The 26,262-nt window shown below is 39.9% G+C and overlaps 3 protein-coding genes across 3 annotated transcripts; 1 reads left to right on the top strand and 2 right to left on the bottom strand.

Annotated features, from left to right (window-relative positions):
• Window positions 1-5,141: 5,141 nt before the first annotated feature.
• On the top strand, window positions 5,142-6,728 carry LOC106092363 (COP9 signalosome complex subunit 4). Its single transcript, XM_013259199.2, has 2 exons — window positions 5,142-5,809; window positions 5,882-6,728. The coding sequence occupies exons 1-2, from the start codon at window positions 5,249-5,251 to the stop codon at window positions 6,545-6,547; spliced, it is 1,227 nt and encodes a 408-aa protein (XP_013114653.1). The 5' UTR covers window positions 5,142-5,248; the 3' UTR covers window positions 6,548-6,728.
• A 5,094-nt stretch (window positions 6,729-11,822) lies between these two features.
• On the bottom strand, window positions 11,823-14,667 carry LOC131994172 (uncharacterized). Its single transcript, XM_059360633.1, has 2 exons — window positions 12,066-14,667; window positions 11,823-11,964 (listed from the first exon to the last, which is right to left on the bottom strand). Exon 1 carries the CDS (start codon window positions 13,683-13,685, stop codon window positions 12,276-12,278), a length of 1,410 nt encoding a protein of 469 aa, XP_059216616.1. The 5' UTR covers window positions 13,686-14,667; the 3' UTR covers window positions 11,823-11,964; window positions 12,066-12,275.
• Window positions 14,668-17,914: 3,247 nt separating this feature from the next.
• Window positions 17,915-20,517, bottom strand: LOC131994077 (uncharacterized). Its single transcript, XM_059360279.1, has 2 exons — window positions 18,158-20,517; window positions 17,915-18,056 (listed from the first exon to the last, which is right to left on the bottom strand). Exon 1 carries the CDS (start codon window positions 19,775-19,777, stop codon window positions 18,368-18,370), a length of 1,410 nt encoding a protein of 469 aa, XP_059216262.1. The 5' UTR covers window positions 19,778-20,517; the 3' UTR covers window positions 17,915-18,056; window positions 18,158-18,367.
• Between the last annotated feature and the right edge of the window lie 5,745 nt (window positions 20,518-26,262).

Here is a 26,262-nt window from a genome sequence, read left to right as displayed (position 1 = left end):
GTTTTTGTAGCGCTGTCGGTAACACGAAATGGGCCGCCCTTGATTTCCGGTTTCGACATTTTCTTCTCCATGTCCAGAAATTTCCCATCAACGGTCAGGAACTTCTTATCCATTTCCTTAATTTGGCCTTCATTATTACCTACTCTCCTTTCCATAATTTGAGAAATCTACTGAAGTTTCTCATTCAGAATTGAGGAATTTTTCTTTAACTTCGCATCCAATTCTTTTAGTTTTTCCAATTTTTCTTCCATCCTACGAGAATTTTCTTCCAATTTTCTGGAAGTGTCTTCCTTCATTTTCTTAGAATTCTCTTCAAATTTTCTAGAATTGTCTCCCATCTTTCTAGAATTGTCTCCCATTATTTTTCTGGAATTTTCTTCCATCATTTTACTAATGTCGGCTAGCATTGCTGCGAAACTCACACCACTTGCAGCTACTTTCGGAGTTTCCTCGCCGCTGGCATCACTTCTTATCGATATATCGAGATCACCTTTAGTGTCGAACTCATATTCATTGATGTCAATTTTACGGCGCTCAAATTCCTCTAATAACCGCAATTTGTTGTTCCGCCTTGCTGCAGTTAGTTGCTAGATACATTTTACTTAGCTCTTTCTTCATGTCTTCCACACGTAGATCAGCGAATTTCATTGTAGAAGTTCACTTCGTAATTTCACTTCTGACACCAGTTGTTACGTTTTTTTACTGTGGACGTTGTACTACCAATTAAAATGCAGTTCATTTACAAATACTTTACATCAATGATTTATTGATCTCTATATTTGCTTTACAACTTGTTAACTGCTATTTGCTGATACGTTTTCAATACGCGCTTTCAGATAAGACTCACTCGTGTTGCGTTACGCCACTGCGTTATATACCTCTTGCTGGCCACTTCGATGTTTCGATAAAACCCAATCTGGTAACTTCGCGATAGGTCCACTCTTGATCTCTGCTAAAGCTGACCAGCATCGACGAAGACAAGCACACATAACATGATATTGGACAGACAACACTAACATCTATTGAACATTTAAGTTAGGGGTGCAACCAAACAAAAGAAACATAACAGACATTATTACGAGTATGAGATTAACGACAAAGAATAATAAAGAATTCCAGGGAATACTAAAAACAATATGTGATGAGGTAATAAGAAAACTGTTACAATTTGAGATTTAAAATAACGGAAACTAAACTAAAGGAACCTTAAAACTTATAAAACCCATTTGTAACAATACTATTAAATAACAATTTAATTCGTACAACTAAAAATGTGTTCAACGCATGCCTTATTTCCCAATCACTTGCCGTGATACAAATAATATCGATATTCTACATCAAAAATAATTAAAGCAATCAATACCTTGTGGTCTCAGGCAAGCAGCTGTTACCAGCCGGCCAGGTTTGACAGTATTAAGATGATAGATTTTTGTTTGGATTCACTTTTTTGTTATCTTCTTTCTCGCATATTCTCTGCTCATGAACGCATATGTATACACATACTTACACAAATATCTTTGTGTGTGTTGGCCAAATGTCGATCAGCTTGATGACAACATGGCGTATTGCACCATATGATTTGTGGTTGTTGTACCAATGAGCCTACCTTTAATTGTTTCGCCATGGTGTGATACGTAGGAAAAAATGGATTTTGGAATAAATTTGCAACCCCGATAAATCGTTGATACCAAACGTGCTCATTTCATTACCATATGGCATTGATTGTAAAGCAACACCGTATGGTACAACAAGTAAAAGCGTGCTAAGTTCGGCCGGGCCTAATCTTACATACCCTCCACCATGGATCGCATTTGTCGAGATTTTTTTCCCGGCATCTCTTCTTAGGCAAAGAAGGATATAAGAAAAGATTTGCTCTGCTATTAGAGCGATATCAAGATATGGCCCGGCTTGGACCCCAATTAAATTACATGTTGGAGAACTGTGTAAAATGTCAGCCAATTCGAATAAGAATTGCGCTCTTTGGGAGCTCAAGAAGTAAACTAGAGATCGATTTATATAGGAGCTGTATCAGACTATAGACCGATACAGATCATAAAAAACACGTATGTTGATGGTCATGAGAGGATCCGTAGAACAAAATTTCAGGCAAATCGGATAATAATTGCGACCTCTAGAGGCTCAAGAAGTCAAGACCCAAGATCGGTTTATATGACAGCTATATCAGGTTATGGACTGATTTTAACCATACTTGGCACTGTTATTGGATATCATAACAAAACACGTCGTGCAAAATTTCATTCCAATCGGATAAGAATTGCGCACTCTAGAGGCTCAAGAAGTCAAGACCCAAGATCGGTTTATATGACAGCTATATCAGGTTATAAACCGATTTGAACCATACTTGGCACAGTTGTTGGATATCATAACAAAACACGTCGTGCAAAATTTCATTCCAATCGGATAAGAATTGCGCACTCTAGAGGCTCAAGAAGTCAAGACCCAAGATCGGTTTATATGGCAGCTATATCAAAACATGGACCGATATGGCCCATTTACAATACCAACCGACCTACACTAATAAAAAGTATTTGTGCAAAATTTCAAGCGGCTAGCTTTACTCCTTCGGAAGTTAGCGTGCTTTCGACAGACGGACGGACGGACAGACGGACGGACGGATAGACGGACGGACATGGCTAGATCGACATAAAATGTCGCGACGATCAAGAATATATATACTTTATGGGGTCTCAGAAGAATATTTCGAGTAGTTACAAACAGAATGACGAAATTAGTATACCCCCCATCTTATGGTGGAGGGTATAAAAACAATACCGGATGGTATGGATGAAACATAAAATGATTGGTACCAGCCTTATCACCGAACTGGCATAGGTTTTAATACTAATCTTTTATTGGTTTTAGCACCAGACCGTCATTGGTTTTAGTACCAACCCGTTATTGGTTATTCCACCCCCTTATAAAAAAAAAAAAAAAAAACATTGAAAATAATTTTAATCTGATCTATTTCGAGTTTTTATGTTAGTAATTACCAAAAGTAATGTTACAGTAATGTTACCTCAATTCTTTGTATTCAGCAATTGATTTCATATGCATTGATTCCCAGAAGTGGTTTTCATGTGAATACAGCAATGTTTTCCACACAAGATACTATCATGTTTTTGATTTCACCGCTTTCGAGTATTTGAACAGATTTTTACGTACTCAAATTTTATTAAAAAAATTTTTTTATTTGTTTAACAAATATTTTATAATAGCGTTAATATTTTAAGTACAAAGCCCAACAACACTTTTGGCGCGATGACAAGAATACAAATGTGACTCCATCAATTCTTAATAGCCTCCTTTGTCTGGTATTGAATTGATACCAAAGGGTATTAAAAATCGTTGCCAATGACGAGAACAAATAATACCAGGCGGTAAAGTACCGTAATTTTCTATCAGTGTACATGTAGATACAGGATTCACTGAATAATGTTACGCCATGCAATCACCCGACATACAGTTTTTTAATTTTTAGCAGTACTTGGCATTGAGGACGTCAACTTGTTCTCTTTTTAACATTCATCCTTTGTTTACGTTTTCTCCCATTTGATGAAATTTTCAATCGGCAGATATAACAACCTTAATGATATCCATTGGGCCTTTCCACTTTATGTTTTCAAAAGTGACATAACACTGCTCATTATATCCGTATTTAAGGATCTAGTCAGCTGATTTTGTAAAGAGAAAACAGATGAGCCACTAAATCCGGATTTGCGCGCTCTATTCGTATTCGACATAGATACGACAAGTTTTATGAATACAGAAAGTGACAGCTCATATGACATGTCTTATCGTCAATGGCAGCTTTGGCAACACTCGAACCTTGCGTGAAACCATCAGTTTTGTCTCATGGCGAAGCAATTAAAGGTGGTCTCATTTGTACAACAACTACAAATCATATGGTGCAATCCGCCATCTTGCAATCAAGCTGATCGACGTTTTGCCAACACACACAACGAAATTTGTGTGCGTGTGTGTATACGTTTGCGTATATGAGCAGAGAATATGCGAGAAAGAAGATAACAAAAAAGATAATTAAAAAAAAAATCCGTCATCTTAGTACCGTCAAACCTGGCCGGCTGTAAGCAGCTGTTCGCGTGAGACCCTATTTTTAAATCCGCTTTGGTTTTGTCCATGGTACAAAAACTTAGAATGTAGAATCATTTGCCCAAAAAAAAACATTTTTCTATGCAACCCTGGTGTATTGTTTACAACTTGTAATATAAATACCGGCTGGGCAGCAATTTGTCTGCCGAGGTTAAAAAAAGAAAAAAGTTTAATAATTTTTCTGGCCCAGAGAAATTCATGTTATTGTTTTGTTCTCCCACCGATGAGAAGCAAATTCAATTTTGAGTGAAAAACTAGCCGAATCAATTAGGGAAACAATAAGATTCGCATGTGAAAATTGTAATGGTGAAAGTATCAAATCTTCTAAGCAGATGATTTGTTATTACCACAAAAACTACCACAGAGAACCGTAAAACGACCATGCATTTTTCCTTTTCTCAATTTCTCGAGACTTTTTTAATTTGCAACAACCAAACCTGAATAAAAAAAATACAACCAACGCTCAGTATTTCGTTTTCCAAACATTTTGTTTTCATGTAAAGAACACGCATACACATGAAAGCACACACATCAATGTTTGACATAAAAATTGCCTTTAAAACCCCGTTTACACTGCTCTTTGAATCCGGATTTAATGGCTCGATCATCTGTTTTCCCTTTTTAAAGTCAGCTGACGAGAGTCTTATATCCTGATTTAACAGCAGTGTAAACGGGGTTTAAGTTCTTGTACCATGGACGTCAAGGCAGATTTAAAAAGGTGGTATCACGCTAACAGCTGTTAGCAGCCGGCCAGCTTTGACGGTGTTAAGTTGGCAAATTTTTGTTTCCATTCTCTTTGTTGTTATCTTCTTTATCGCATATTTTCTGTTCATGTACGCACTCGTATACACACTCAAGTTTTTTTGTGTGTGTTGGCAAAACGTCGACCAGCTTGATGGCAAGATGGCGGATTGTAAAGTTGACTTTGTTGTTCTTGGGCTAATGACCTTACCTTGTATAAGTTTGCCTAAAGTTTTGTTATGTTATTGCCAAGAACCGATTACCGGCTCCACACCGAATAAATGATTATTCATTCTGTGTCTGTTTACCTGAATTTTACTAAAGTTCCGTGTTTGATTGTTGATTTTCTAAAGAATTTACGTGTTTATAAGCTATCATGGTTATAACAGCAAACAATTTACGCAGCCAATTGATGTCGTTGGTAAACTTCTCAGGAACCCATAAAGAGCAGACGGATCGATATCGCCAACTTCTTGAAGTTGTGCTCACCAATACCGGCAATGATTTGATCGATACTCTAAAACTGTTCGTTGAAGCTATTGTTAATGAGCATGTTAGTCTGGTCATATCACGGCAGATACTAAATGATGTTGGAATTCAGCTAAGTAAACTTCCCGATGAAGTTTCCAAGGTGGTGTCACATTTTACTTTGGATAAGGTCCAACCGCGTGTAATATCATTTGAAGAACAGGTGGCCGGGATTCGTCAGCATTTAGCTGAAATATACGAGCGTAATCAGCAGTGGCGAGATGCCGCTAATGTGTTGGTCGGCATACCTCTGGAAACAGGACAGAAACAATATACAGTGGACTACAAACTAGAAACATACTTAAAAATAGCTCGCCTATATTTGGAAGAGAATGATTCAGCACAAGCTGAATTTTATATTAATCGAGCCTCATTATTACAGGCAGAGACACACAGTGAGGAACTACAAGTAACTATTTTCTCATTTTAATAATTTGATTCTTAACACTAATATGTTATACATATATTTATATATATGTAGGTCATGTATAAAGTTTGTTATGCCCGTGTTTTGGACTATCGTCGGAAATTTATTGAAGCGGCACAACGCTACAATGAACTTTCTTACAGAACTATTGTAGATGAAGGGGAACGTATGACAGCTCTTAAAAAGGCATTAATATGCACAGTCTTAGCATCCGCTGGTCAGCAACGCTCTCGTATGTTAGCTACTCTCTTCAAAGATGAACGTTGTCAACAATTGCCAGCCTATTCCATACTTGAGAAAATGTATTTGGATCGCATTATAAGGCGTTCAGAGTTGCAGGAGTTTGAAGCTCTTCTGCAGCCCCATCAGAAAGCTGCCACTGTTGACGGTTCATCTATTTTAGACCGCGCCGTTTTCGAACACAATCTTTTATCTGCCAGCAAATTGTACAATAACATAACATTTGCAGAATTAGGTGCTCTACTGGAAATTCCCGCTTCAAAAGCAGAAAATATCGCATCACAAATGATAACCGAAGGCCGTATGAATGGTCATATCGATCAAATCATAGGTATTGTACATTTTGAGAAACGTGAGGTATTACCTCTGTGGGATGGACAGATACAGTCTCTATGCTATCAAGTAAATTCTATTATTGAAAAAATTGCTGCAGCCGAACCCGATTGGATGGCACACACTTTGGATGGGGTAAACTCTTAAATTAACGACAAAACACGTTTGTAAAATAATCGAAAAAGAAGGAGGATGGCCTATATGTTATAAACATTGATTTTTCAGTCATGAAAATTTTTCAAAGCTTTTACTACTGTTATTAATTTTATTCATAATGTGGGTTTTTAATAAATTTGTCATATGGATGAATCCTGCGTGACGAACGCTACATATTTATAGAATTTTTGATTGAAATGTATGATTTTTTTTGTGATGTGAAAATAATTTCTAATCTACTTATAGTTAATTAGGGAATTTAAAAATACTTTCGAATGACAAATTCTTTTTCTCCCATATAGTATAAAAAATATTCACAAAGTTGTGTGATGCACGCTACAAAAAATGGAAGTATCTTTCGAGGTTAGTGTAAACCTCAAAAATTATATTGTATGATTTAAAGCTAAACAAACGATTATTTTAAATTTTTGGCTAAACAACCCAAAACTACAAATTTTTTGTCTAAAGCTGTGAACTCTATGTGACACGCACTACGTGACGAACGCTAAATTTTTTCCACTAGCTTATAAACGAAAAAGAAGAATTGTAACGGAATAGTGTGTGTTATCGTTTATTAACAACATTTAAGAGATATTTTATGCTTTTGACAATTTATGAATTCATATTCAGTTATATATACATTTTTTATGTGGCCTAATCTAGACTGTCATTGGCTAAAACAGAGGTCTCAGTCATTGTGTCCGTCATGACTGTCTAACCGAAAAACATGCTGACAGACTGAAGGTTGCCAGCAACGACTTTTGCAGAAGCTGTGAGGACATCGAAGAAAAAGAGACTATAGAACACCTTCTGTGTGTGTGTCCCGCACTAGCAGTCAGAAGGAATTCCTCTTTAGGTTATTTTTTCTTTGAGAACCTGTCTGATTTAACGGATGTGAACATTCGCAAGTTGTTGGGCTTTTAAGAGCGAACTGGTTCATCGGTAGGAACTAGGAGGCTCTTCATTCTTCTGTTCCTGTGGCGGGCTGCCACTTATACCTAACCTAACCTATATATGAATTTTGTTTTTTGATAAGTAGTTCATGGCCTTTAAAACCCAAAGGCAATACTAAGACCTCTAGGGGGTCCACAAATCAAATGAATGTTTTGGGTTATAATGAAATCAAAACAAAATGTTAGCCACTCCTAGTCCCTAGTCCCTTCGTCCATAAAATTAAAACTGTTTTAAAGTTGCTATTGCTGTATGTCCAACAGTCGAAAAGTTTAGCCTCCACGAGATAACGTCCAGTAATGGGTTGAGGCTGATACATTTCGCCGCGACAAAAAACATGGTAGTTAGTAGCACCAGATTTCAACATAAAAATATTCACAAAGCCACATAGCTGTCACCCGATCAAAACACGAGAAACCAAATTGATCACGTTGTGATAGATGGAAGGCATTCATCCAGCGTGTTATTGTAGATGTACGATCGATCCCTGGAGCGAATATAGATTCGGATCATTACCTCGTTGCAGCAAAGGTTCGCACCCGTTTGAACATGGCGAGGAAAGTACGATCTGACACTGCGCGGAAGCTGGACATTGAAAAGCTGCAAACACAACAAATGGCAGCGGCATACTCCACTCGACTGACCCAACTGTACAACCGGCTGCCATGGGATTGACCCGATGAATTACTTCATCGGCAAGGGCTGCCGCTTCAGTGTACCACACACTGCTACTACAACAACAACAACAACAACAACTGTTTGATGAAAGGACTCCTTGGTCCGATGATATAATGGCGCATCGGTAAACTATTGCCCACTCCATGGAAAATGCCGCTAAATTCGTACTTGAGTACCGGAAGCCTCCTCCAAGAAACCCATGGTACGACCAAGAGTGTCGAGATGCTACTGAAGCCAAGAATGTGGCATATAGAGCAACCCTGCAATCAGTAGCAACGCGCCAGATGGAGAAGAGGTATCGGGAGAAAAGAAGAGAGGAGATACGTCTATTCCGCAGAAAGAAAAAGGAAATGGAAAGACGTGAGTGTGAGCGAATTGAGATGTACAGGAGTCAGAATGAAGTCCGGAAATTCGACCAAAGAATTAAACATCAAACCGATGGCTTTATTGCAGGCACATCCTCCTGCAGAGACAAAGAAGGAAATATGGTAACTGACACAGATAACATGCTGAGGATATGAAAAGAACATTTTACCCAACTGCTAGTGTCCGATGTTGGCGGCGAAGACGATATCGCAGAACCAATCCCGGATGATGGTATAGAATGTTTACCTTCTAGTCAGAATGAGGTCCAAGTAGCAGTGACCCGACTAAAGAACAACAAGGCAGCAGGAGCCGACGGGTTACCCGCTGAACTATTTAAGACCGGAGGCGACACGCTGATAAGGCGTATGCATCAGCTTATCTGCGCAATCTGGCTAGAAGAACGCATACCCGATGATTGGAACCTCAGCATACTTTGTCCCGTACACAAGAAAGGAGACAAGGCGGAATGTGCCAACTACAGAGGAATAAGTCTCCTCCCCATCGCATACAAGATTTTCTCGAGCGTATTGTGTGAAAGATTTAAACCTAAAGTCAATGAGATAATTGGGCCCAATCAATTCGGTTTTAGACCTGGTGAATCCATCCTATACCAGATATTCACACTGCGCCAAATCCTGGAAAAGACCCGAGAAGGAGAAATCAACACCTACCATCTCTTTGTTGACTACAAAGCCGCCTTCGATACTCCTTTACGTTCAAAGGTATTTCAAGCGATGTCTGAGTTTGGTATCCCTGCAATATTAATAAGACTGCTGGATGACACTTGCTGATACGCGTTTCTCTGTAAGAATAGGAAAGAATCTCTCCGAACCATTTAATACCAAACGAGGTTTCAGACAAGGAGACAGCCTATCGTGTGATCTCTTTAATATCCTGCTGGAGAAGATTATATGAGATGCAGAAGTGAATAGATATGGCACACTAATCACAAGAGAGCACATGCTACTTGCCTATGCCGACGATATCGATATCATAGGTCGGTCAACGGAAGTAGTAACTGCAGCCTTTGAAAGAATCGAAAGAGAGTCAGTGAAAATGGGTCTGGCAGTAAATGGAGATAAGACGAAATGGATGGTCTCCACTCCCAAAAAGCCTTGTACAACCGAGCAGATAAGGAACATGGAGAAAGTTGGGAATCACAACTTTGAGATAGTCAGTAACTTTATCTACCTCGGCACCGCCGTAACCGAAACGAATGACACCAGTTTTGAGATAAAGCGAAGAATAATACTGGCAAACAGATGCTACTTTGGACTAAGTAAGCAGTTTAGAAACAAGGCCATCTCTCGACAGACGAAGACTACACTTTACAAGACACTGATACTACCCGTGCTGTTATATGGTTCTGAAGCATGGGTAGTTATGAAAGCAGATGAGTCAGTGCTTGGAGTATTTGAGAGAAAGATTCTTCTTAAATTATATGGACCAGTTTGCGTTAACGGAGAATATAGGCGACGTTTGAACCACGAGCTGTGTGAGCTGTATGACGACGATAGCATAGTTACACGCATCAAAATTCTACGGCTGCGTTGGCTAGTCCATGTTGTCAGAATGGATGAAGAAGCTGCAGCAAAGAAGTTTTTTGAAGGCAAACACGGTGGTACACGCAAACTGGGAAGACCAAAAGCCCGATGGAAAGATCATGTTGTGGGAGACACCTCGAAACTTGGTGTCAGAGATTTTAGAATGAGCGCAGAAGATCGAGGCGCTTGGAACGCTATTCTACGTTCGGCTAGTGAAAAAATATTCTGTCATAGCCAATTAAAGTAAAAAGTTGCTATTGATGAAAAGCTATGAAAATAAAAAAATTAATTTTTTAAGTTTTTAAATTAATATGTTGGTGACAGGTCGGGTCAGGTTTCAATGTATAGTAACATTTTCATATTTTGTTTATATGAAGGAGCAATCGAATGTCGGAACAATATATGATTTGTAAACTTAAAAAAATAAAAAAAAAACATTTTTTTCGTGACACGCTACAACGCATGGACCTGACTTTGCATCTCTAATATTTATGTTAATAACATATAAACTTGTTTATTTTTTTGCTAAAACTTATGACTATTAAGAGGACCGTTTAACCACTACGTATTCAACGTGGACGATTATACAATCATGGCATCAGGCTCCCGACCAATTGAGGGCATCTGCGATATGTTGATTCCGACGGTCAAGTGCCTTAAAATACTTGGCGTCACATTTGACAGCTCTTACACATTTTCCCCGCATGCCACAACAATTTGCGATAAAGTCAAAAGCAGAAACAAGGTCCTCAAGTCACTTGCCGGCAGCACTTGGGGTGCTGACAAAGAAACCTTGTTGACCACGTACAAAGCAATTGGCCGGCCTGTGGTAAGTTATGCAGCGCCAGTGTGGACTCTTCAGCTCTGACACGCAGTTCTGTCAGAATGCCACCCAACGAACTGCGACGGGCTGTCTTTGCAGTTCTTATGTGGACCACCTCCATCAGCAGACAAAGATCCTACCAGTGCGAAGACATAATTACATGCTGTCTAAGCAATACCTTTTGGGATGTTATTGCAGAGACCATCCAAATCATCATTTTGTAGATAGGTATCCACCGCCTAGAAACCTTAAGGTAGATCTACATGATCTCGAGCGTGTGGTTTAGCGCTATAAGAGAGAACCTCTAGATCAAGCGAGTGTACAAAACATTTATGCAGACACGGTAGCAAATGCTACAATAGCTACCGGGTGAATGTAGTCCCTGTGAAAACGACCGCCTTCCATTTCACCTGAAGAAATTGATCTCCCCAAGCAAACCAGAGTAGTGCTGGCTCAACTACGATCCGGCATATGCAGCCGCCTCAACTCTTACAGAGCAAGAATTGATGCCGACGTGCGGATGTATGTCCCGAATGCGACCAGGGACCACACGATACACGTCACCAATTTAACTATCCGGCCAGACCTATTCGACTCAGACCAGGATCCCTCTGGACGCACCGCATCTTAGTCGAAATGAAAATAAAAAAGGAATTTTAAAGTTTCGAAATTACAGGTGACAGGTCAGGTATAACTTTATTCAATTTATTGTAAAATTTTCATATTTTGTTTAAATGCAGGAGCACTCGAAGCGTGTTGTCGAACAAAATATGATTTGTAAACTCAAAAAATAAAAAAACATATTTTTTTGTGACACATGCTGTTGCTTTTCTTTTCTTCGTGAACCGATGAATAAACGTCTCACACCAGTTGGCCTTCCAAAATAATAAAACTGACGTATGGCTTTATGTTTGAAATGATGAAACTGCTGGATATATTTATTTTGCTTGATATGTGTTTTGTATTTTTAAATATAAGGGTTGTACATTTGATGTGTGTGTGTGTGTGTTTAAGGTGTGAGATTACGTTAATGTGTTGTTTATTCACTATTAATAAATAAAGATTCAAGTTAAAATTTACATTTAACACTTTAAAACTTTAACAAGTTCAATAAAAATTACAACAAAAAATGCAAAGCACGACTTACATGTTTTTTTGGTATCACGAATAGAAAAGAACAAGTATTTGCCAGAAGGGCCTATTTATACAAAAAAATTGGCTTAAAAATAAACAAAAACAATAAACAAAATGAAGATATGTTGCAAATTGGCTTGGGATATTTCAGCCATTGTACTTCATTGCTGTCAGTTGCACCAGCATTTTGCAACAACAGGGTTACCGTCGAGCAGGGTTGCCCTCAAACGACATCCCCACCCCCGTGAACTGACCCAGAGGGGGAGGCTTCACCTTCACCAGCAGAGTCTTCAACGTCTAGTATGGCCAACTTGGAAACAGGACGGCGGTAGACACCCACATCTGTGCGCACTTCGGCTGAACGTGCTACACCATCTTTGCCGCGATGGAGCTCGATGACACGCCCTCTTTTCCATTGGCTTCTTGGAAGATCTGGGTCACAAATAAAAACAAGGCAGCCCACGTCCAACGGTTGTGATGGCAAACACCATTTCGTCCTTCTCGTCAGCTCAGGAAGATATTCATGCAGCCATTGATGCCACATGCCGTTCTTTAAGTTCTGCACCACACGCCACTGCTTTCGAAGACACATCAATCTGGGCTCATATGGTGCCGGAGTTTGGGTTGAATTAGTGCACCCAAGCAGAAAATGATTCGGGGTCAATGGTTCCGGGTCTTCGGGAGTCACAGGTAGATAAGTCAAGGGTCTCGAATTGATGATGTTCTCTGCTTCGATTAGAAACGATTGGAGCGTTTCGAGCTTTGGAGCCTGCTCCTTCAACATGATGTACAATGCCTTCTTCACGGACTGCACAAGCCGTTCCCATACGCCGCCTTCACTTGGATTCAACGGAGTGTTGAATATCCATTTGATGCCCAGTGCCGTCAAACCTGGAGAGAGACTATTAGTATCCAAAAACATATCAATACCTTGTAATTCCTTTGCTATGCCAACAAAATTGGTCCCGTTGTCGCTTCTTATGGATACAGGCACACCTCTTCTATTAATGAAGTTGCGGATACACATCAGGCAAGCATCGCTGGATAGGTCTGTGGCAATCTCCAGGTGGATGGCACGGGTTGTAAAGCAGGTAAAAAGAGCAACCCACCTTTTCTCACGTTGACGGCGGATTCCAACACTTACTGGGCCAAAATAATCAAGTCCTGTGTATGTGAAGGCTCGAACGTATGGGGTCACCCTCTCCATCGGTAAGGCAGACATCTGGGGTTGACGTGGCCTGGCTCGACGAAGTTTGCAGGCGGAACAGTGGCTCTGGATGTTGTTTAATAGTTGACGCAGTGATGGCACCCAGTACTTTTGACGTATTTCGCTGATAGCAGTGGCAGTGTTGATGTGCAGGAACTTTCTGTGGTAGAATTCCACCAATAACCTGGTGAACCGATGATTTTTCGGCAAAATTATGGGCTGCCTGGCTTCCAGATTCAAAAAGGCAGCATTTTGGATTCTCCCAGATGCACGAATTAAGCCATCTTGGCCAACAAAGGGATTCAGCGACAATAATTGGCTGCTATGGCTCACTGAGTGTTGTTTTTTCAGGTCCTCAAGTTCGTCTTCGTATTGTTGACGTTGCACATGACGGCACAGATAAGACACGGCATTCTCTTCTTTCATCCTTTTTCGTTTGATTGTGCACCTCACTCGGCCAATACGATTCCGCCTTCAGCAAAAACGTTGGTCCATTTTTCCAACGTCCTTCGGGTTCATACAGGATTCACCAATAGAAGGTTAGGTCACATTCGAAAACATAAAGTGAATAGGCCCCATAACATCATTGAGGATGTCAAATGTGCCGATTGGAAATGTCATCAAATGTCAGTAGATTTTTGTTTTCTTTCATTCTCTCCTTCTTTCTCTGAAAAAAAACTATCTGTTTTGTTATTTGCTGTTTGTTAAACAAGTTAAAACAAGCTCCATGTAAGCAATTGGTTATTTAAAGGCGCCAATAACTCGCTTTGTCATATCGAGTATCACAGGCACTCAGTATTTAAACAAGAATAGGCCGCCCGGCATCTCACTGAGACTCTCCATTCGATATCGCTGATTGCGCGAGACTGCAACCTGTGGAAGCGCCCAGTTGAGCTTCTCGTAATGACGATGAGCACCACACAATCGTAGATTAGAGTTCCAACCCGTGTGCTGCTCATGGTCATCCCGTACCAGAATTGGTTTTGTTACTGCCTTCAATGCTGTTGCAATTGCCACTTGTGAATCTTTTTGGAAGTTATATTGATGGTTGGTTTGTGTTTCGATCTCGGTAATTCCTTTTCCATTGCAAAAATCTCATCATTGAGATGGTCTCGAAAGAGACACAAACAACAAAAATTTTTTATATTTATTTTTATGAAGTGCTCATGTACTAGGCAATTTGTTTCAGATAACGTTTATGATAAATTCCCTGGGAGAGTGTTCATCGTAATTGGACATTTTTATACCCACCACCAAAGGTTAGGGGGTACATTTTGTCATTCTGTTTCTAATACATCGAAATACTTTGTATTTCTCATGAAACTCGAAGGCAATTTAACGATGTCAGTGTTATCAAATTATCGTACGGAAATTTTGCACAGATTTAACTTTTCCATACGCAGGAAAAAAGTTCTTGGAGAGGCCAAATCGACCATATAGGCCGATCTGCCGATTTAAGGCCTTGAGTCCATTAAAGCCACAGTTATTATACGAATTTGCTGAAATATGGTAACTGACACAGATAACATGCTGAGGATATGAAAAGAACATTTTACCCAACTGCTAGTGTCCGATGTTGGCGGCGAAGACGATATCGCAGAACCAATCCCGGATGATGGTATAGAATGTTTACCTTCTAGTCAGAATGAGGTCCAAGTAGCAGTGACCCGACTAAAGAACAACAAGGCAGCAGGAGCCGACGGGTTACCCGCTGAACTATTTAAGACCGGAGGCGACACGCTGATAAGGCGTATGCATCAGCTTATCTGCGCAATCTGGCTAGAAGAACGCATACCCGATGATTGGAACCTCAGCATACTTTGTCCCGTACACAAGAAAGGAGACAAGGCGGAATGTGCCAACTACAGAGGAATAAGTCTCCTCCCCATCGCATACAAGATTTTCTCGAGCGTATTGTGTGAAAGATTTAAACCTAAAGTCAATGAGATAATTGGGCCCAATCAATTCGGTTTTAGACCTGGTGAATCCATCCTATACCAGATATTCACACTGCGCCAAATCCTGGAAAAGACCCGAGAAGGAGAAATCAACACCTACCATCTCATTGTTGACTACAAAGCCGCCTTCGATACTCCTTTACGTTCAAAGGTATTTCAAGCGATGTCTGAGTTTGGTATCCCTGCAATATTAATAAGACTGCTGGATGACACTTGCTGATACGCGTTTCTCTGTAAGAATAGGAAAGAATCTCTCCGAACCATTTAATACCAAACGAGGTTTCAGACAAGGAGACAGCCTATCGTGTGATCTCTTTAATATCCTGCTGGAGAAGATTATATGAGATGCAGAAGTGAATAGATATGGCACACTAATCACAAGAGAGCACATGCTACTTGCCTATGCCGACGATATCGATATCATAGGTCGGTCAACGGAAGTAGTAACTGCAGCCTTTGAAAGAATCGAAAGAGAGTCAGTGAAAATGGGTCTGGCAGTAAATGGAGATAAGACGAAATGGATGGTCTCCACTCCCAAAAAGCCTTGTACAACCGAGCAGATAAGGAACATGGAGAAAGTTGGGAATCACAACTTTGAGATAGTCAGTAACTTTATCTACCTCGGCACCGCCGTAACCGAAACGAATGACACCAGTTTTGAGATAAAGCGAAGAATAATACTGGCAAACAGATGCTACTTTGGACTAAGTAAGCAGTTTAGAAACAAGGCCATCTCTCGACAGACGAAGACTACACTTTACAAGACACTGATACTACCCGTGCTGTTATATGGTTCTGAAGCATGGGTAGTTATGAAAGCAGATGAGTCAGTGCTTGGAGTATTTGAGAGAAAGATTCTTCTTAAATTATATGGACCAGTTTGCGTTAACGGAGAATATAGGCGACGTTTGAACCACGAGCTGTGTGAGCTGTATGACGACGATAGCATAGTTACACGCATCAAAATTCTACGGCTGCGTTGGCTAGTCCATGTTGTCAGAATGGATGAAGAAGCTGCAGCAAAGAAGTTTTTTGAAGGCAAACACGGTGGTACACGCAAACTGGGAAGACCAAAAGCCCGATGGAAAGATCATGTTGTGGGAGACACCTCGAAACTTGGTGTCAGAGATTTTAGAATGAGCGCAGAAGATCGAGGCGCTTGGAACGCTATTCTACGTTCGGCTAGTGAAAAAATATTCTGTCATAGCCAATTAAAGTAAAAAGTTGCTATTGATGAAAAGCTATGAAAATAAAAAAATTAATTTTTTAAGTTTTTAAATTAATATGTTGGTGACAGGTCGGGTCAGGTTTCAATGTATAGTAACATTTTCATATTTTGTTTATATGAAGGAGCAATCGAATGTCGGAACAATATATGATTTGTAAACTTAAAAAAATAAAAAAAAAACTTTTTCGTGACACGCTACAACGCATGGACCTGACTTTGCATCTCTAATATTTATGTTAATAACATATAAACTTGTTTATTTTTTTGCTAAAACTTATGACTATTAAGAGGACCGTTTAACCACTACGTATTCAACGTGGACGATTATACAATCATGGCATCAGGCTCCCGACCAATTGAGGGCATCTGCGATATGTTGATTCCGACGGTCAAGTGCCTTAAAATACTTGGCGTCACATTTGACAGCTCTTACACATTTTCCCCGCATGCCACAACAATTTGCGATAAAGTCAAAAGCAGAAACAAGGTCCTCAAGTCACTTGCCGGCAGCACTTGGGGTGCTGACAAAGAAACCTTGTTGACCACGTACAAAGCAATTGGCCGGCCTGTGGTAAGTTATGCAGCGCCAGTGTGGACTCTTCAGCTCTGACACGCAGTTCTGTCAGAATGCCACCCAACGAACTGCGACGGGCTGTCTTTGCAGTTCTTATGTGGACCACCTCCATCAGCAGACAAAGATCCTACCAGTGCGAAGACATAATTACATGCTGTCTAAGCAATACCTTTTGGGATGTTATTGCAGAGACCATCCAAATCATCATTTTGTAGATAGGTATCCACCGCCTAGAAACCTTAAGGTAGATCTACATGATCTCGAGCGTGTGGTTTAGCGCTATAAGAGAGAACCTCTAGATCAAGCGAGTGTACAAAACATTTATGCAGACACGGTAGCAAATGCTACAATAGCTACCGGGTGAATGTAGTCCCTGTGAAAACGACCGCCTTCCATTTCACCTGAAGAAATTGATCTCCCCAAGCAAACCAGAGTAGTGCTGGCTCAACTACGATCCGGCATATGCAGCCGCCTCAACTCTTACAGAGCAAGAATTGATGCCGACGTGCGGATGTATGTCCCGAATGCGACCAGGGACCACACGATACACGTCACCAATTTAACTATCCGGCCAGACCTATTCGACTCAGACCAGGATCCCTCTGGACGCACCGCATCTTAGTCGAAATGAAAATAAAAAAGGAATTTTAAAGTTTCGAAATTACAGGTGACAGGTCAGGTATAACTTTATTCAATTTATTGTAAAATTTTCATATTTTGTTTAAATGCAGGAGCACTCGAAGCGTGTTGTCGAACAAAATATGATTTGTAAACTCAAAAAATAAAAAAACATATTTTTTTGTGACACATGCTGTTGCTTTTCTTTTCTTCGTGAACCGATGAATAAACGTCTCACACCAGTTGGCCTTCCAAAATAATAAAACTGACGTATGGCTTTATGTTTGAAATGATGAAACTGCTGGATATATTTATTTTGCTTGATATGTGTTTTGTATTTTTAAATATAAGGGTTGTACATTTGATGTGTGTGTGTGTGTGTTTAAGGTGTGAGATTACGTTAATGTGTTGTTTATTCACTATTAATAAATAAAGATTCAAGTTAAAATTTACATTTAACACTTTAAAACTTTAACAAGTTCAATAAAAATTACAACAAAAAATGCAAAGCACGACTTACATGTTTTTTTGGTATCACGAATAGAAAAGAACAAGTATTTGCCAGAAGGGCCTATTTATACAAAAAAATTGGCTTAAAAATAAACAAAAACAATAAACAAAATGAAGATATGTTGCAAATTGGCTTGGGATATTTCAGCCATTGTACTTCATTGCTGTCAGTTGCACCAGCATTTTGCAACAACAGGGTTACCGTCGAGCAGGGTTGCCCTCAAACGACATCCCCACCCCCGTGAACTGACCCAGAGGGGGAGGCTTCACCTTCACCAGCAGAGTCTTCAACGTCTAGTATGGCCAACTTGGAAACAGGACGGCGGTAGACACCCACATCTGTGCGCACTTCGGCTGAACGTGCTACACCATCTTTGCCGCGATGGAGCTCGATGACACGCCCTCTTTTCCATTGGCTTCTTGGAAGATCTGGGTCACAAATAAAAACAAGGCAGCCCACGTCCAACGGTTGTGATGGCAAACACCATTTCGTCCTTCTCGTCAGCTCAGGAAGATATTCATGCAGCCATTGATGCCACATGCCGTTCTTTAAGTTCTGCACCACACGCCACTGCTTTCGAAGACACATCAATCTGGGCTCATATGGTGCCGGAGTTTGGGTTGAATTAGTGCACCCAAGCAGAAAATGATTCGGGGTCAATGGTTCCGGGTCTTCGGGAGTCACAGGTAGATAAGTCAAGGGTCTCGAATTGATGATGTTCTCTGCTTCGATTAGAAACGATTGGAGCGTTTCGAGCTTTGGAGCCTGCTCCTTCAACATGATGTACAATGCCTTCTTCACGGACTGCACAAGCCGTTCCCATACGCCGCCTTCACTTGGATTCAACGGAGTGTTGAATATCCATTTGATGCCCAGTGCCGTCAAACCTGGAGAGAGACTATTAGTATCCAAAAACATATCAATACCTTGTAATTCCTTTGCTATGCCAACAAAATTGGTCCCGTTGTCGCTTCTTATGGATACAGGCACACCTCTTCTATTAATGAAGTTGCGGATACACATCAGGCAAGCATCGCTGGATAGGTCTGTGGCAATCTCCAGGTGGATGGCACGGGTTGTAAAGCAGGTAAAAAGAGCAACCCACCTTTTCTCACGTTGACGGCGGATTCCAACACTTACTGGGCCAAAATAATCAAGTCCTGTGTATGTGAAGGCTCGAACGTATGGGGTCACCCTCTCCATCGGTAAGGCAGACATCTGGGGTTGACGTGGCCTGGCTCGACGAAGTTTGCAGGCGGAACAGTGGCTCTGGATGCTGTTTAATAGTTGACGCAGTGATGGCACCCAGTACTTTTGACGTATTTCGCTGATAGCAGTGGCAGTGTTGATGTGCAGGAACTTTCTGTGGTAGAATTCCACCAATAACCTGGTGAACCGATGATTTTTCGGCAAAATTATGGGCTGCCTGGCTTCCAGATTCAAAAAGGCAGCATTTTGGATTCTCCCAGATGCACGAATTAAGCCATCTTGGCCAACAAAGGGATTCAGCGACAATAATTGGCTGCTATGGCTCACTGAGTGTTGTTTTTTCAGGTCCTCAAGTTCGTCTTCGTATTGTTGACGTTGCACATGACGGCACAGATAAGACACGGCATTCTCTTCTTTCATCCTTTTTCGTTTGATTGTGCACCTCACTCGGCCAATACGATTCCGCCTTCAGCAAAAACGTTGGTCCATTTTTCCAACGTCCTTCGGGTTCATACAGGATTCACCAATAGAAGGTTAGGTCACATTCGAAAACATAAAGTGAATAGGCCCCATAACATCATTGAGGATGTCAAATGTGCCGATTGGAAATGTCATCAAATGTCAGTAGATTTTTGTTTTCTTTCATTCTCTCCTTCTTTCTCTGAAAAAAAACTATCTGTTTTGTTATTTGCTGTTTGTTAAACAAGTTAAAACAAGCTCCATGTAAGCAATTGGTTATTTAAAGGCGCCAATAACTCGCTTTGTCATATCGAGTATCACAGGCACTCAGTATTTAAACAAGAATAGGCCGCCCGGCATCTCACTGAGACTCTCCATTCGATATCGCTGATTGCGCGAGACTGCAACCTGTGGAAGCGCCCAGTTGAGCTTCTCGTAATGACGATGAGCACCACACAATCGTAGATTAGAGTTCCAACCCGTGTGCTGCTCATGGTCATCCCGTACCAGAATTGGTTTTGTTACTGCCTTCAATGCTGTTGCAATTGCCACTTGTGAATCTTTTTGGAAGTTATATTGATGGTTGGTTTGTGTTTCGATCTCGGTAATTCCTTTTCCATTGCAAAAATCTCATCATTGAGATGGTCTCGAAAGAGACACAAACAACAAAAATTTTTTATATTTATTTTTATGAAGTGCTCATGTACTAGGCAATTTGTTTCAGATAACGTTTATGATAAATTCCCTGGGAGAGTGTTCATCGTAATTGGACATTTTTATACCCTCCACCAAAGGTTAGGGGGTACATTTTGTCATTCTGTTTCTAATACATCGAAATACTTTGTATTTCTCATGAAACTCGAAGGCAATTTAACGATGTCAGTGTTATCAAATTATCGTACGGAAATTTTGCACAGATTTAACTTTTCCATACGCAGGAAAAAAGTTCTTGGAGAGGCCAAATCGACCATATAGGCCGATCTGCCGATTTAAGGCCTTGAGTCCATTAAAGCCACAGTTATTATACGAATTTGCTGAAATTTGGCATAAAATTAAAGTACACGGGGTCAAGTGATGTCTCAATTGCTCATAAAATAACCACTGAACACCTCACAGTGAGTGGTCCAGGTATGAACACATATCTCCATATGCATTTGTTGCGGAGGCACCCTAATGAATAGAACTCAATGCTTCTACTCACCCAAAGATTTGAAAGAAGACACGAATGCGAATCGATATGTTATTTTATTGATGACACATAAAGGCAGAGGAAATACAGGATGAATAAGATAACGACAAAGATAATGCAGTATTTTGGGAAAAGAAAGATCCCGGTAATGGACATGCATTCATTGCCCCAGGTTTTCCATAACGCCCACTGGTCATAGTTGCCTGTCCTGCTTCTGCCAAATAAATATAAACAATTGAGTTACTAGTAATGTACAGTGGTACTGCAAGGGTATACTGACCTGTTTATATACGAGGTCGCAGAATGTGCGATTTGTACAATTGATGCCTGAGGGCTTATATAGGACGTCTGCTCATCGGGCATGACACGTAGGTTTGTTTTTCTGTAGTTGTCTGCCTTGCATTTATTGGCCTGCTGTGGCAAAGGGCGTCACCCCGAATATTATGTATTCGGCTGGATGGAGTAAGTAATGAAGCACATGTCACTGCTTGGGTAAGCTCTGGCCGCCTCTTTGGTCATAATACCAGGACTGGATGATTGCCCAGGACTTACAAGAAAAATTGCCCAAATTATTGTTGGCGCAGTACTATATTCTTTTGCCAGGCGATCTATGTTGCGTGCACCTTGTCTATCTTTTCTTGTTTTTTTTTGCAACAAATGCATTTTTCGTTGTAAGGCCAAATGTTAAACGGGTTGGCCAGGTGTGTATGTGTGTGAGTATCCCCGCTGTAGATAATTTTTTTTCGTTTGGCGAATTTCAGTTTTTTTTTTCTGTCCTCTGGCCAATGAGATGTTTGTGTTGTTGGCCAGAGCGTTGCGGGTATGTTTTAATATGAATTACTTTGTTTTTTTTTTGGGGTAATATGATCTACCCATGGTTTTTTCGTTTCTTGTGGTTGTTTTGGATTGGCTATGCTTTTTGGTGTCTGATCGGTATGCGGCTGTGTGTGGAATGGCGTGGGGTTTGTGACAGCTACAGTTTAGGAAGTGGTCAGAAGCGAAATAATTTTACGATAGGCAGAGTTGTATAAAATAGTAGCCACCCATTCATAAATCCCGTAGGACATGGAGAATGACGACAGTGGGATGTCGAACTGGGGAAAAGAAACGGGTGAATTTTAAGAGAAAATGAAAGAGAATTTAGGCGAGAATAGGGGCAAGATATTAGAAATGGCGAATTTACGCTTGGATAGAAAGGGTATAAATATGGGAAAAACGTCAAAAGTTGCCATTTTCAAAGTAACGAAAGTAACGCGACGGGCGAATACACGGTGCACTTTTGATTAAACTTTGAAGTAATAAATGGATAAAGTGAAATAGTTAAATTTTTTCTAATGTTTTGTTTGTTTAGTCACAGATATCCATCATCAGGCTTAAGGAAGTAAATTAAAGATAGTTTAAAGTTTTAAAATCAGTTTTCGCGCGCTTCAATAAAATTGCAATCATTGTGAGTATGGCCAGCAAAACGAGTGGGTAATTGTGGGAAATAATTGTTTTAATTTGATAGGAAGCTATTGACCTCCTGTGGTGTCTAGGAGCTGTGTTCTGTTTGGAAATTTTTGTTCCTTTGGAGATATATGGGTGTTGCCCGTGTGGGCGACCCAGCATTGTACTCCGGACAACATACCTACATACTTTCCGTGCCAGTGTAAATCCCTCATAAACCACATCCAGAAGTTTACCCTGATTCCCTGGAGTCAAAAGGTAGGAAATAGAAAGTGCGATCCCTGATTAGATCTGTGGGTGTGAAGCACCAGTAACCATAGTACGTCCGATCGTGTGGCCACTCTGTCCTTTTGCTGTCCTATTGGAACGGCTAACATCTCGTAATTGGAAGAGTGAACACAACCTCCGTGCTGTTAAAGACATATGTGCGTGTGTGTGTGCCATTTGCATAAAGCAATGTGGGCAGAGCACTGTAGAGAGCACATTTTTTTTGATTTGAAAAAAAGGAAAGAAAATACCAAGACTTAAAAAAATCCTTAAATATAAAAAAAAAAGGAAAAATAACAATACCTAAAAAAAAAAAAAAAAAAAATTTAATTCTTTATTTTTGGACCCTATTAATTTTATATATTTTTTAAACCATATTTCTTGTCATTTACGTAGTGTTGTTGTTTTAAGTTTGATGAGTTAATTTTTCAGTTTTGTTTTTTTTTACTTGTTTATGTAAATCATGATTGTTAGGGATTTTACAAAGTGAATAGGACTATGTTTTGATATTGATGGGGACGTGTTTATGAATGTTTAGCCCCAAATCAAAAATCCACTTAATAGAGCTCTTTTAGGTAGGAAAAAAAAACGTTAATATTCAAACCCAACATTTGGGGATGGTCTAGAAACTTTGTAGGTCTCCTTTTGTCTTACTTTTTTATGTTTTTCCTTAAATCGACAAATTTTAATTATTTGTATTAGTTTTTTTTTAGTATAAATCATTCAAAAATAAGAATAAAAATGTATATTGAAATGGGAGTATTGAAAACAAATATGTTCTGAGTTATTAATTCATTGAGAGGCAATATGTAGGTACAAAGGAGTGTGGTGAATGTGTGTAAGGGGTTCACAGGAGAGGTTTTTGGGAAAGTCTGTGAATCATGGTAGGGAGGGCAGAGTGTGAGGTCCATCCATCAAAGACCTCATCTCGGCAGACGATATCCCTTTTGTGTTGTTTGATTGTAGTGTCAGTTTGATTTGTTTTACTATGTTTTTTTTTCGTGTTATTCCTCGGGCTAGGTCTTGGCGGGTTAAGAACCGTCCTGAGCCATGGTTGAGTTGCCGGAGGGCCAGTCCTAGTGCTGTATGGGGACATAACAGAGATGGCGCCCAAACGGAAATTTGAGACTTTTAAGTTGCAAGTGGTAATGGTAGGGACTACGTTAAAGAATATAGGGTCCTGAGAACCATTCGACATCTGTGATATTAGAAGTAGTAAAAGATAGGGGTACGTTGACACCTAAGTACCATGCAATAGAATACTAGTACAGTGCAATAGCCCGGATCGAATCTAGCCAAGACTAGATAATTCTAATTGGTGTTGCAACCGGACTTTTGGAAGAAGTTTTTTTGTGATGTGCAATACTAGAATTAGATTTATATTAGTGACTAGGCTAGATTTTAATATAACCCTTTATGGGTCAAGTGCAATATCTTGTTCGTCTATGTGTAACAATGATTGTTTGTAAAGACCTGTTTTTTTTTGTTGTAATTATAAATTTTTTTTTATACAATTCATGTTTTTTCTGAGGAACATCCTCAAAGTGCAGATATGTATCAGCCGTTGTGAAGGCTTTTGCTTTGCAAGTCAGTTGTGATAACTATCTGAGTCTTTTTGGTTTTCTTTTTTTTTGTGGATTGTGGAGGTTTATATGTTTCGATTTGCTTTCGAATAGGGAAATTAAGTATTAGCCGTTGTGAAATAGATTTTTGCAAGCCAGATGTGATACGAGCCCATTGTATTCTTGGAACTGTTTTGGGTCCTTTGGGAGACAAAACTGCCAGAATTGAGAAAGTTTCGAAATATGTTTTTTTTTAGTGAATTTGTCTTGGATATCGTTCTTGAGATGCTCGAAGAGGACACTCTATTTTTTTTATGGTTTGTTTTGCATTGCTGAATTATTTTGCACACAATTTTCGACGGTTACAAACGAGGAAATTTGAATTATGGTGCAAGTATTGGCGTTGAATGCATTGAGTTAGAAGGCAAACCAAACACACACTTCTAGTATTGTACTACATATTCCTCTCAACCAATTTGAAAATAGTTATTCTTTTAAATTTTTGTGTTTTACATTCTATATTTATATATACATTTTTTATCCTGTTTTTATTCATATTTTTTGATTATTGGATTTTTCATTCACGTTTGTTCGTTTTTATTGGATCATTTAAGCGATTTTTATGCTTTGATTTAAAATAACCCCCACGAGTATAGAAAATAATTAAAGATAAATAAATAAAAAAAAAAAAAAAAAAAAATAGATAATTAATACCGAGAAAGAAAATAGTAAATAAACAACCTAGCCAGCCTTAAGAATAATAGTACATAATTAATTAATCGGCAAACTACGATTTTGTATAGAGGGATTAGGTAATGAACACGCGATCTCGCAGCAGGAACAAACGGAACCGTGAGCAAGCTTTCGACCCAAATAATTCAGTACGAGAAATAGATCTGAAAAGGCACAGAATGGAAGAACAAGGTACGCCAGGCAGCACAGGCGGTCAAATACGCGACCTTTCAAACACCATTATGAATCAGGCAGGTTCGACAGCTGCGGGGACATCTGCAGCAACTAGGATGAATGAAACCAATCAGGGCATTGAGAATACAGTGAGGGCCATAGTCGGTAATGAATTGGAGGACATGCGTAGAACTATGGAGTCTTTAGCAATGTCCGTTAGGAATTTGTCCACGATGGTGACCCGAAATCAGGTTCAAACCACTGAACGTCCTTTGCCCACCGCAACAAACGGCGGGTTTGTTAATGGGACTATGGCACAGGGACAACTGGCAGATATACAGGGTTCAGGTATGCCCGTAAATAGGCCAGGTTCCGCAATGCAATCCACGAACGGCAGTGGCCACTATTCAAATTCTATAGCGAATGACCAAATCAAGATTAGAGTGGATAAGTTTGGCATAAATTTCGATGGGAATATACAAAGACTTACCATTGAGGAGTTCATATTTCGCCTAGAATGTCTTCAGGCTCAGTACGCTATTCCGTGGGAGGAAGTATTAAGAGACTTTCGTTTGCTAGTTTCCGGTCCGGCTTTGGAATGGTTTTGGCATTCTCAGAAGACTAGATACTTCCAAGAATGGTCCCAATTAAAAGAGGCATTGTTGTGCCAATACAGAACAACGAAATCTGCTTTTGAGGCCATGAGGGACTTAGTTGATAGAAAACAATCTGTTAACGAAACGATAGACAGTTATTTCCACAATATGGCACAGCTACGGGCCAGATTGGTTCAACCGATTAGTGACCTCGACATGGTAAATATCCTGAAGGTAAATGTCAGGGACAGTATCAAACTGATAGTTTACCCAATGTCGATTTCGACTGTGGAAATGCTGCGCACAGAATGTAAGGAGGCAGAAAGAAATTTCCCTAGAAGAGACCCAAGATCCATGCCAGCACCACGCCCTATTAGACAAGTCAACGAGGTATTTTTGGATGACTATGACGGGTTCGAATCAGAGTGCCAGGTTAATTCTTCAGGTGAAGTAGCGGCCATTAGGTTTAACAACCAAAAG

This window comes from Stomoxys calcitrans, chromosome 1, assembly GCF_963082655.1.
Source record: "Stomoxys calcitrans chromosome 1, idStoCalc2.1, whole genome shotgun sequence".
Classification (NCBI taxonomy): Eukaryota; Metazoa; Arthropoda; class Insecta; order Diptera; family Muscidae; genus Stomoxys; species Stomoxys calcitrans.
This window is presented reverse-complemented; position numbering and strand designations above follow the sequence as displayed.